This window comes from Epinephelus moara, chromosome 8 (assembly GCF_006386435.1).
Source record: "Epinephelus moara isolate mb chromosome 8, YSFRI_EMoa_1.0, whole genome shotgun sequence".
NCBI lineage: Eukaryota > Metazoa > Chordata > Actinopteri > Perciformes > Serranidae > Epinephelus > Epinephelus moara.
The window spans coordinates 37,511,743-37,524,858 of NC_065513.1; the positions used below are offsets into that span (position 1 = coordinate 37,511,743).

Below are 13,116 nucleotides of genomic sequence, written 5' to 3' on the forward strand. Positions count from 1 at the left end.
ATGTCATTGAGAAGTAACCAAAAGGGCCTAAACTACGCATTGGAGGGATATATTCATCATTTTATTGTTTAGAAGGTCGATGAAAAGCTTAAATTACAAGCCAAAATTTACAGGTCACAGTGTACGCTTGTGAACCGCATCTCGTTGCCGTCACCATTAAAGACAACAAGTTAAAGTGCCACTGAAGTTAAAGTTTTTGGCTCAGAATATGAGAAAAGGATAACGGCCTTTTTACCATCTTTACCAAGAGTGTCTCTCCGTTAGTTTGGTGCTACAGTATTTACACTGAATCATTCAGCATAACGTTTGTGTCAGAGTTGCATGTACCCCATGCACACCGTTTGACCATTTTTAAACTTCAAATCTCCGAAAAAGCTCATAAAACCGAACAAAACTGACTTTCTGTAATGCATTTCAATGGACGTCCAGGTAGAGAATGTCTGAGTGTATGATAATGGCTATACGCACTGTGATTGGCTCATTGCGTTTGAGGGCGGGACTTAGCCATAGGTTAATTACGCCCTAGTTACAAGTTATGAAACACACACACACACACAGTTTTAGGTGTATTTTAGCAACAGTGTGTCTTACTGCCGCTTTTACGTTACATCCACTCAGTGTGTCTTACTGCCGCTTTTACGTTACATCCACTTGCAGATACTTGATATTGGACACATTAACGTACATATTACACAGCAATCATCATCACATATCTGTATAAGACAAAAGAAAATAGGAAATTATTAATTTAACTTGATAGTTTTTTTTGGTAAATTATAGTTTTTTAAATAGTTTATGCAGAATAAGTTTATAATTTTTTATAGAGTGACACTGTTTTGCAAAACCAGAAAACCATGATGGAGATGGGTTTGCCTTATTTAGGGCACGTATGGAAAATAGCACCATTTTTGTTTTGATGTGAGTTCTTCGTTGAACACGGTTGTATTTCCAGGTGGCAGTCGGGCCTCTCTCCACCCCATGGGCCCCAGTGCAACCGCACTGCACTGTCTATATTTACGCCCCTGGGCAGGATTATGTCTGTGAAGCATTCCTGTCAAAATGGTGTTTGTGGCTTAAATGTGCTGCAAAAATCTGCAAGGAGGCGATAGTATGTGATAATTTGAAGCTTTTATCTCCAACTTTGTTTTTCATTTTTCCCCCAAGGATGAGTAACAAGCTTAAGTTTCTATAAATGCTTTAATTTTAAATTATATAGGCACATAAAAGTCTTTATTTATTTAGTAACATTTCATAATGACTTTTCATTTTTCACTTATTCAGGTTTTTAAGGTAATTCAGTAAATAACATTCTCAAAATGCATTTGTGTTAATATGTTAAGATTTCTAAATTAATAAAACATGTTTTACTGTGCGGACCAGTCAGTGAATGCTGATGTAATAATAATAATTAATCTGTTGTTAGTTTACCATCCTTGATTGTTGACTGTTAGACATATTCTGTATAATATTTCTTCTTTTTTTTGTTCATAAAAACAAACAAATTTAATCTCCGTCCTTATTTGCTCTTCTTAGACTGTAGAAAATTCTGCAGAAATTGCTTTCTAATATTTATATTTATTTGCAGGGTCAAATCCAAATGGCAAGAAACTTGAACAGGTTCATTAAATATTGACTTTAACAGTGTAAACTTGGACTTCAATTTAAGTTTGTTTTTTATCACCAATTAATCTGTTTACTGTTTTAATCAATGAAATATTAGAATAATGTGAAATCACCAAATTCAAACTTCAGCAAATGGTTTGAATTAATTTTTGATATACGATTGTAACAATTGATTATTCAAGTATAGCAGTTAATCAAACAGCCTCACCCACACTCCACGTCAGAAGAAAGTCTCATGTCGATAATATGCATCTAGAAATTGTTGACTGCAAAGCTCTGACCTTTAACTGCTGATGTTGATTTTTAAAGGTTGCCAGCAGTAGTTACTTAATCTTAATCATTATCTATCTTTATGACTGCAAAGCTGCATTTATTTTATAGTTCTTGAGCATTTATTGAGGTGGAGCTGCTGTTTGTTCCTGTCCATTAGATATGACACAACCCATCAGCACGAGTCTGTGAACTGCAGAAGTTTTACACTGTGGATTCACTTTATACTGCATTCAAAAACTTTACTTCCATCGATAAAAACGACAGCTTTGCTGCACTTGGATGCGTTTGCAAACACAGAAACTGCTTCACTTTTCTATTTAAATGATCATTTTATTGTTAACACCTTAACACATTTTCTTGAAGTTATAGAAACACGTGTAGCACGTAAGAGAACAGAGCAATAATCCGAAGAATCAGAGAACTAGAGGATTAATATTATTATACAGAAGAAACCCAAAGTGACAAAAAGAGACAAAGGGAAACTAGAAAGAGCCAACTGCAGAGAAATGATCGAATCAGGTTGGAAACAGAGGGAATGGGAGAAAGAGTGAAAGACACCCTACGAAGAGAAGCCAACTCAGTGTTGTCAGTGCAACGTAGTCACTGGCTGGAGAAAGAGGATGGCAGAGGTTCCGAGTGAACCCAGCGGCTCCAGTTTATCTCAGTGATGCTTCGTCTGACTAGACAGCTGACAGGAAGGCAGCAGCGCTCACACTGACCTTAAGAGACTAGAGAAGGACAGTTAATGTAGTTTATATGCAGGGCTGCACAGTTAATCGTTTTCTGTCATGATGTCGACTTTGATCATTCGTACAGAATCATGATTTATCGGTGGCATTGGTACATTTTATCTAGTTAAGAACGTAAAAGTGTCTGGAAACTGTTTCCGATATAGATGAACAATGGGTGGATTACAGGACAATGGGGCCCCTGGGCACTGACATGCAGAAGGCCCCACCACCTCTTTTTTGTTGTTGTTTGTGTTTCTTTGTAGTTTCTGTATGTTGATGTGGTGCTGTTTTTGTCATCCTTTTTCATCTCTTTAGACATTTTAAGTGTCGTTGTTGTTGCTTTCTGTCTCTTTGAAGACATTTTGTGTCCCTTTGCAATCATTTTACATCTCTTGTAGTCATTTTGCATCTCTCCATAGTCATTTCATGTCTCTTTGCCTCTTCTTTAAGTCGTCATCAAAGTCATTGTGAGTGTGCATGTGTCTCTCTGCAGCTGTTTTACATCTCTTTGTATTCGCCTTACATCTCTTTGAAGTCATTTTGTGTCTCTTTGTAGTTGCTTCACACTGTCTGGGGTCCTTTTGTGTCTCTTTGCGGTTGTTTTCCCTCTGCTCTGCGTCTCTGTTGTTTATTTTATAAGTCTTTGTGTAGTTTTTTGCGTATGTGGTTGTTTTGTCATCTTCTGTAACCATATTGCGTCCCTTTGTCTTTGTAGTTGCTTCCTGTCTCTTTGAAGACATTTCGTGTCTCTTTGTCATGTTTGTTGTAATGCTAAATCTCTTTGTAGTTGCTCTGCATCTCTCTGTTATTTTATGTCTCTTTGTGATTGTTTTCCCTCTTTTTAAGTCTTCTCAAGTCTCCTTGTGCCTCTCTGCAGCCTTTTGCATCTCTATGTAGTTTCTTTACATGTCTTGAAGTCATTTTATCTCTTTGTGGTTGTTTTGCATATCTTTAAAGTTGTCCTGTTGCTTTGCACTGTTTGGAGTCTTTTTGCTGTTGTTTTCCCTCTTTTTCCCTGTTCTGTGTCTCTGTTGTTGTTTATTTTGCATCTTTGTGTAGTTTTTTGTGTATGTGGTTGTTTTGTCATCTTGTTTCACCATATTGCGTCTCTTTGTCGCCATCAAGTCTCTTTTTAGTTGCTTCCTGTCTCTTTGAAGACATTTTGAATCCCTCCATAGTTGCTTTAATCTCTCTGTAGTCATTTTATGTCTCTTTGTGGTGGTTTTGCCTCTTTTCAAAGTCGTCGTCAGTCTCCTTGTGTCTCTTTGCAGCTGTTTTGCATCTCTTTATAGTTGTCATGTATCTCTTTGTATTCATTTTGTGTCTCTTTGCGGTTCTTTTCCCTCTGTTTTGCATCCCTGTTGTTGTCTCGTTTAAGTCTTTGTGTATGTGGTTGTTTTGTCGTCTTCTGTAATCATATTGAGTCTCTTTGTAGTCAGTTTGTGTCTCTTTGTAGTCAGTTTGTGTCTCTTTGTAGTTCCTGTCTCTTTGAGGTCATTTTGTGTCTCTTTGTAATCATTTTACATCTGTTTATAGTCATTTTGAATGACATTTTGCAGGTGACACTTTGGAGCCCTGGGCCTCTGCGCAGTAGGTCTGTCCAGTAATCCATCCATGGATGAGTAAAGGATAACAATTTAGTTCCCCAAATGTCTGAGGAAAAGAATCCTGTACCATCATCATGATCATGAAGTCAAAGTGTAATCAGGACGGTCACTGTGGTCATAATTGTGCAGCCCTGAACAATAATCATAATGGAAGCTTTGTCTGATTCTACAGTGATAAACTGCTATTGTCTCTGACTGGATTGTCTGTTAGTTTTGACACTAACGTCAACTTATTGTGCAGCTACATTAGAAGCATCGACGTGCCATCTGTCTGTGTGCCTTTGTGCTTTACTCTGTGTGACCGCGCCCCCTGCTGGAGCTCATCCACTCTTTGAACCTTCTCGCATCTTTTGCTGCTCCTCAAAGTGACATGCAGGCTCAGTGGAGCTCCTGTCACTCTTGGTGCTCTCAGCTACGTACAAAAGGCAGCCGTTCTGCACTGACAACACAGAGCCCCGTAGAAAAGCATGCCAAATAATCTTCATCACATCATCATCATCGTCATTATCACTGTCAACATCCTCATAGTGCCACAGTCTTTAACATCATCATCCATATTTATCATAATCCTCTTCATTATATCATCTTGAGACAAAAATAGTTATATGCACTTAAAAAGCTGAGAAAATAGACAGAGAAAGGTCGAGTATACCAGCATTCAGTAGAAAATGAGAAAATAAAAAGGAAAACACCAAAAAACAAGTGTCCCGTTGACTGTCATGCAAAGAAAATGCCAGCTACGCTGCTAGTTAGTTGCAGTTGTGTAATACTGTGAACTCCCTCGTTTTAAATATGTGAATCCTATTATATTGATTTTCAAGGCTAGTAAACACACTATAAGAAGAACAGAAGAACAACACCTTTGTACTGTACATGCTGCTATCTCTTCTTTTTTTGGAGGGGGGGTGGGGGTCATGTCTGGTTAGCACGATCACGCATGAACGCCTTCACGTAACCTTTGACCTTTTAAGTATTAGAACAGGGTCAACTAGGCATCAACACTGTTACTGGATGAGACACGAGTACAATACAACGACTCAGTGGTTCACCTTGAAAAAAACCTTCATTTGACTAAAAGCGTCATCACCTTAAAAAAAGGCGATGCCGCTTTCGGAGGGATAGTTCACTCAAAATACAAGCCTGTGTAAGATGGGTTTTAAAGTGACAGATGTCCCACTCTGGCAAAGTGGTAGTGAGCTAAGTGGAAGAAAACGACGGACACCATAAAACTGCAAAAAAACAGCGTTGAAAACTTCAATCTAAAGTTTCAGAAAAAGCAGAAAAAGAAATTCACACCATGTTGGTCGTTACAGAAAAAAACATGCAGGATGCAAATTGGGTGTACTATCCCTTTAAAAACAGTCATGTTTTACATGGAGCAGTGTCCCTTTGAACAACAGACAGTACTTGCACAAGTGCATGAGCTGTACAAAACCAAAAGAAAAAAAAACAAGAGAGAGTAAAGCACAATAAAAATATCCACTAAAATAAATAAATAAATATTCAAAATAAATAGAAACCTGAGGACTATTCACCAAACCGACTGCCCGGTCTCTTTTATATCTTGGTCTGACCAATAGGGGTGAGACAAATGTGAAGGCAGCCAATGGTGGACGCGCAAAGTACAGAAGAGCTGATCGCAAGTCAAACTCCCTACAAAAAAAAATAGTTTTCAGTGCTGCAAAGTCCATTGGATTAATCCTGCCGCCCCTGGCACAAGCACTTAATATCATAAAAAGCTGATAATACATGAAAAACAGGAAAAACAGATCAAATCATAAGAAAAAAAGTCCTGGGCTGAAGGCAGGGGACTGATATGTCCTCCGAAATAAAGCCTTCTTCTTCCATCTCTCACACAACACACACACCTCTGATATCCCCACCCCCAGGCTTGTAAAGAATACACACTGAGAGCGACAGATGTACTGTACATGCTGCAGACACACACACACACTCAAACACACAAATATTGCACCCTGTGGCAAATGACTGCCCTGAAATGAGGAACCAGAATAGAGAAGTTCGACACAAACCTCACAATCTGCAGACATTTATAAACTCATGGTACGGCGGAGAACTCCCCACACCTGTACAGTGGAGGCTTCAGTCACACACACCCTCGATTCTTCACTGATATGGGTATATAAGTGTATGTGCTTCGTATACAGTAGATAAACAGGCAGTGGCACCAGCTTTCTGCGCTATGGCTTCGGGAGTGAGAAAGGTCACGCAGCCTCCAGCAGGATCCTTTCCTCAGACTTCTTTTGTCTTTTTGATTGAAAAAAAAAAAAAGGTCCTGCTGTCGTGTTCCAGACAGAACTGAGATTCAAGCGAGTTAAAAATATCACAACTTTTAGAAAAAGCGCACTGGGCTTCAAGCGGGTATTCAGCTGTCGCCTAGCAACAGCAGGAGCCACCAACAGCGCATCCCTCCCCGAGCACCTATTTAGCACCACTAGCCGAAAGAAACACACACACAAAAACAAGCTCCCGGTGGGAACAGGGGCCATGGCTGAACTACTGCTCACTGAGATTTCTGAGTCATCACTGTGTGAGAAAAGGCAGCATAGCACTGCCACTGTCACCGAAGTAGTGCTCAGTTTGTCATGAAAAAATATTGCAATTATAACAAGATACTCTGATGTTGCAGTCAGACATATTTCACTATGACACACAGCCTTTGTCGTCGTATCACAAGTCCTTATGTTGGTATAACAAGAAATAACATGACGTTTTAAAAAACTGTTTTTGTTCTCGCTCATCTGTTAAAAAGTTTTTCGGAGCAGTTTGATGTTTTGTAGAGTCTGAGAAGGAGGCACAACACAACACATGGACAAAATGTCAATGCATTTAGTAATTTAGAAAAAATTAAGTGTTTTCATAATCATCATGGGGTAAATTTTACTCACAATATTATTCCAGTATGGTTTTAGTGTCCAGTTGAACCTGTTGATGTTTCTCCGGTCAAAAAATAATCCTTTACTTTAAAACAGAGCCGGGACAGTTTGGATCTTTTAAAGAAGGACTGTATGTGATACGTATTTTTAGTCAGTGTATTGGCTACAGGAGATGGTGGTCAACATGCTCCCAGTTTGAGAGAAGCAGGCAGGAGTACTGACACGGAAGCTAAGCAATGTACTGCTGTGGACGGGGGGGCAGCAGCAGAACCTATTTCAGTGACTTAATATCAGTTTACTCTCTACTGAGAATATTTTCACTGCTTTACCTTGCTACCAGACTGAAGCTATCTATCTATGCTCTCTTCAAAGCCATCAGATCAGATATTTTGTTTCACCAGTGTCACACAACGAGGCAGCTGTAGAACAGCAGCTACTGCGTTCAATTACTGTCAAACTTTCCCTGTCAAAAAGGGAAATGTTCACGTCTGTCAAGGAAAAGTGATGAAAATATTCTCAATATAGCTGTGTATATAGATTTTTTTATGGGGCTTGACTACATTTGGTGCTGCTCACGTCCACAGCATTACGTCTGAGGTGGTGCTCCTGCCTGCTTCTCAAAACTGGGGGTTTGCCGACCGACATCCACTTGGTAGTACACTGACTACTGATAAGCATCCCAAACAATCCCTTCAAAAGAAACGATGCTACCTGTATGGCGTCTGACTGATTCTTTCTCCTGTGAGGCCCTGCGTGATTAAAAACTGCTCTTAACGTATGCTTCTGTGTGCACAACTGTGCTCAGACAAAGCAGAATCTGCGTAACGATATCTCATCCCGAAAGTAAAAATCAAATGATTCCTTTAAACGAAACATAGTTGATTTCTTCAATATTGGCTATGATATCTCCTCTTTGGACCGGACGTTTTGCTTGTTGTAACATGGAAGATATGCACAAATAATTACTTTATATTAAACTTTTTTTGTAATAAGGTGAAAAGGGGATGCGTTTGTCTTAACAAAACAATATGTCACTCCAACATTAAGTATTGCATTAAGATGTTCTTATTGTCATGCGAACAGATTTTCCTCTCATCGTGGCAGCGTTACAAAACAAGGAAGGAAACATTGCTGCTAAAAAAAGCAACACGTTTTTCTTCTTCTTTTTTTTTTTTTAGACCTCATCAATCAGGGTGCGAGAGTGTAGGGCATTCGACCGTTACAGTGTCATCCACCGTAAATTCACTGCAAAACTCCTACTGCACGCCGTCTGCTTTGTGTTGGAAATGTTCACGTCTCGAGGCAGGAAGACACTGAGCTCAGCGTTCACATTGCAACAAGGGAAAAACAACAGGTTCCTCCAGCTGTACAGAATCGTTTGGTGTGGACAAGCACACACTGTGTATGTCTGACTTACACGACCACAGTCACACACACGCAAGGACTCACTCTCTACATTCACACATGACACCATCAGACACACCCCTTCCAAAAAAAAAAAAAAAAAAAGAACACCTCAAACAAACAAACAAACAAAAACATGTTGACCATGAGTGTGGGCGCAGTATTATAGCTCACATACAAGAAGCAAATTACAAAAACTGCCAATATCATTTTCCACTTAATAGCCACAATAAAAAACAGCCACTGTTAATATGGGAAAAAAACATGCTTCCTTAAAAAGATAAAGAGAAAAACAAAAAAAGATTTCCTTCAACTCTAGAAACCACTGGCATCAAGAATTTTGAATTATACAAATTACATATACAATTGCAAATGTGTAATAATAATCATAATAATAATAATATAGTAATGATAATAATAGATTTTACTTAAAACTTTACATACTGTATTTCCAGTGCAGTGTTTATGTCACACAAGTGTGGATTCACAGGAGGACAAGAGGGTAGGTGTCACAAAATTTGTGGGGACGAGGGGAGGGAGGGAACCACAGGAAGAAGGAATCACACCGAGTGCTGAAAACACCCCCACCCCCCGCCAATCACCCAGCGTGCCGGAGGGAAGAAGAGGAAGCCGGAGGGGGTGAAGGCTGTCGAGCTGTTTGGTTGATGGTTGTCAGAAGATGTTGTAGGGCAGGCGATAGACAGGGGGGCGGTAGTAGTAAAAGAAGAGATGCATGCTGGGGGATGAGGCCGGGCGTCCAGTGCGGGAGGGTTTGTTGTTGAAGGGCCTGTCCCCAAACCGACACTGGACTTGTTCTTTCATCCCTTCCTCCTCCTCCTCTTCCTCTCTCTCTCCAGCAGAGCACTCCTGACAGACAAAGCTATGGCATTCAACCCTGAGAAGAAAAACAAAATAAATCAAATATATGACAATGAAAATGTGACTGAGATTAGAGGATTGAGACAAACTAAACTACCACAAGCAGCCGGTTAGCTTAGCTTAGCTTAGTTTAGCGTAAAGACAGAAAACATGGAAAAACAGCAAACCTGGCTCTGTCCAAAGGTAACAAAATCTGCCTGCCAGCACCTCTACAACTTTGGACAACTGCAAAAATATTTCTACGCTTAGCTAAGGTGCGAAAGTTGCCATGTCAGTGAGGATAAAAAAGCCTGATGGATTCATGCTAAACCTGCTACTTCTACCTCTAGGATCACTGTATATCAGGCAGCATCAACTTATTGTTGACTTAAAGATGAAAAAAACCTCACACAGTACATGAAGAGCAAACACAAAAATAACTTAAACGATATTATATATTTTAAGCAGAGTTGTTGCACCTTCTCCAGACGATTAGCATACCAAAGGCTGATGGAAACACACACTGTTTTTTTCAGTGCACCTAAAAACTATTCAGCATTTGAATGAACACACAGCCACTGCTTCGAGACAGTGTGAGCACCTAAAAGAACCAATCCAATGTGCCCAATACTACATTTAGAACCAGAGTTACATATGTAACCAACTTCTTTTTACCTACTTATCGCTTTTCATTCTCTATTTTTGCTCTGATTAGTGTCTTGAACTGTCAGTTAATCTGGTCACAGAGAAGGCTTCACTGCCTAAATACATTAACAGTAGATGGTTGGGTGAGGTTCACATTTGGACCGATTCTGGTATCAGTGCCAGTACCTCGAATTCGTGTCCACCGGTACCTTTTTTCAGGACCTTACTCTCAGGGTTCCCACATGTTTTCATGGACAAAATTTTAAAACTTTTCCACGACGTTACAAGGACCCGACCCTTAAAAACTTTTTTGTCTTGCCCCACTTGTCATTGGCATTTTTCAACCTAATTTCAGCTGGCGTACTTGAAGGGGAAGATGGATAAATAAATGGAAATGAATGGTATATGAAACGTCACACATCGACGCATATTAAAGATATGTTACATCAACAGCTGCAGGATATAAATTTGCAGTTATGTTACATTACATTCAAGGTTATCCATGGATGAGTGCTCTAACAATTTCATTACACACAAAAATATTCAATGACTTTTCCATAACTTTCAATGATTTTTACTAATTCCATGACTTCTCTAGGCCTGGAAAACATGACCTTGAAATTCCATGACTTCTCCAGGTATTCCATGATGAGGGGAACCCTGTATTGTCTCTGTAATAACAACAATGTAATTTTTGAACAAGCTGCAGTCAACAAGTGATTCTGCTCCTCTGCTTGTTTCTAATCACACACAGAGCGTCTCTGTCTGCTTGCCCATGTGTGTGTCTGTGTATGTTTGTGTGTCCGCTCTTCTCACTCGCTCTGTTTGGACACAACTGACAAATGGTGATTTAGTCCGTAACTTAAAAAACACAATCACAAACAGCACTGATACTAGACAAATTCCAAAATAAAGCAGAAAAGAAAATAGATCAGACAGACTGAAACTATCCGCACTTTACGCAGAAAAGCACCCCAAAGCCGGTGATGAAGTTCAGTGGGCGGCTTCCTGGCTTCGGTGTGCCTTGCTGTGTCTCTGCCTCCTGTCTGAACCCGGCATTCTTACCCACATGCGCTCTAAGATACCGAAATTTAGCATCAATTGATTTCACGTGAATAGGTATTCTGCAGAACCGTCATCATTTAGTTGATACCCTAAAATTACCGATTTCAATACCCAACCCTAATACAGTAGGTTCAACAGCTGCAGCTTATTTCCAAAGAAGCAGTTTGAAAAAAGCAAGAGTACAAACATGCTCTGAGAGGAAAACCTTCTACTGTCATTTTTTCACACAGTTGTCCCAGTGCTGCGGTCCATACCTCACTGGAGTGGCGCAGCTGGTGCGCCTGAGCAGTGGAAGTGGATGTTCTGCCACTTGCTGTCTCTGCGATGCCAGACGCGAGTTTCCTCCGACTGGCTGGACCGCGGCCGACCCTGGTTGTCGACAAACTGAGTCAGGCGGATGTAAGCAATGCAGGCCGCGTCCTCGCCGATCAGGTGGACGTGGGGGTTCAGGATGGTGGTGTGGATGGGCTTGCTGTTCTTAGCCAAAACTAGAAAGATGACAAGAACATTGTCAGCAGAACGAATGAGCAAGATAACACAACAACAATAATGACAGGACTACATCTTCTATAATAAAAGCTGCTGTGAAATATTGCAGCCATCTATGGCCGGTCGAGCTTTTTCAGGATGAATCTTAAGTTAGATTTCTCTTATTTTATTTCTAATTTGAAGCTTCCTGTGAAAACATCCCCTAAAGTGGACCATTTCTGACACTAAAACCAGAGAGATGTACAGCAGCTAAATGAGACAGGACTGACCACACAGCCCCATTTTGTGATTCAAAATGCAACATCAGGCTAGTAAATCTAGCGCAAATTAGGTAAGTGGTAAAAAAATAATAATTTCGCACATCCTTCACTGGGAGTTGGTGATGGAAGAAGCTAACGAACGAGCAATCTTGCTTCGTTCTCACCCTTGCTGAGAGTTGTACAAGCGGAGTACTGATTAGGCACTTATGAGAAAAGGGTGCCGGTAAAGACAAAGTTTATGAGCTGAAGGTGCAAGTGAGCATTTCAACAATCCTGGAGACAGAGTTTAGTTAGGTGGAGGTAGAGGATGTGGGCAAAACTCAAACTATATACTGTGCAATTTGCTGCAAGTTAGAAACCAGGGCAGAGTCATACACTCATAAAATCAGAGGCACGTCAAGTCCGCCAAAGGTTGCTGAAGTGCCACAACAAGAGCTGACTGCATCTCGCTTGCATGGCAGCAAGAGGGCTGCTGACAACCCCTCAGACGAGGCCTTGCTGGTGCTTGGATGAAACATGAACACAGAGGCATATCAGCTAAACACAAAACTGTAAAAATGGGCTTGTTTACACTGGACAGGTGAATAAAACCAATTAACACTGAACCCTGTGTCTGCAATATAACGAAAGATAAACATGATAAAATGATCAGAAACAAGATCATAACATACACAAGATAACAAAACACAATCTATAAGCAGGGCCGCAACAGTGTGACCTAACTGATAAAAAAAACCCCCATCGATCTATCTTACGGTTCTCAAAGTAGAATCTGTGGAAGTCCATCCCCTCTACCAGGTTGCCCAGCGCCTCCGGCTCAAACGAGGTCAGTCCAGGGTCGCAGATCTTACTGAGGAGGAGAGCAGAACACGTTAATGTAGACAAACATTACCTTTAAGCTAAACATCTGAACACAAACCACACACAAAAACGCAGACTTACGCGTATGCCTCAAAGTCTCCATTGTTGATTGCTTCTATCAGCTGTTCAGTGATCTTGATAATTTCCTGTTTGCGTGCTGCGGAGGACAGTAGGCGCAGGAGTTAATCAGAGTTAATCGCAACAGTTGGACAGATGGAGAGCAGTTAGGTTTTAAATCAATTTAATTCATTAACGCAACAACAACAGATGCTCAGGCAAAGGCGACATGAATTCATAATCACAGAGGATACTGTTACTGAAACTAATGTTTCAACTTCTCTTGTTGTTTATACAATGAGCCGGGAAAATATGCTTCATAGTAAAACAGCATTAATTGTGCTAA

At 40.3% G+C, this 13,116-nt stretch overlaps 1 protein-coding gene across 25 annotated transcripts in view; it reads right to left on the reverse strand.

Annotated features, from left to right (window-relative positions):
* Positions 1–3,089: 3,089 nt before the first annotated feature.
* Positions 3,090–13,116, reverse strand: part of LOC126394778 (calcium/calmodulin-dependent protein kinase type II subunit beta) — a 125,687-nt gene continuing 115,660 nt past the window's right edge. For all 25 annotated transcript variants that reach the window (XM_050051849.1, XM_050051847.1, XM_050051846.1 and 22 more), the window contains 4 exons: positions 12,795–12,870; positions 12,608–12,702; positions 11,358–11,591; positions 3,090–9,430 (listed from right to left, as the gene is read on the reverse strand). In XM_050051849.1, the coding sequence (XP_049907806.1) occupies positions 11,359–11,591; positions 12,608–12,702; positions 12,795–12,870 (404 nt within the window). In that variant the 3' untranslated portion in view covers positions 3,090–9,430; position 11,358. The remainder of the gene's footprint in view (positions 9,431–11,357; positions 11,592–12,607; positions 12,703–12,794; positions 12,871–13,116) is intronic.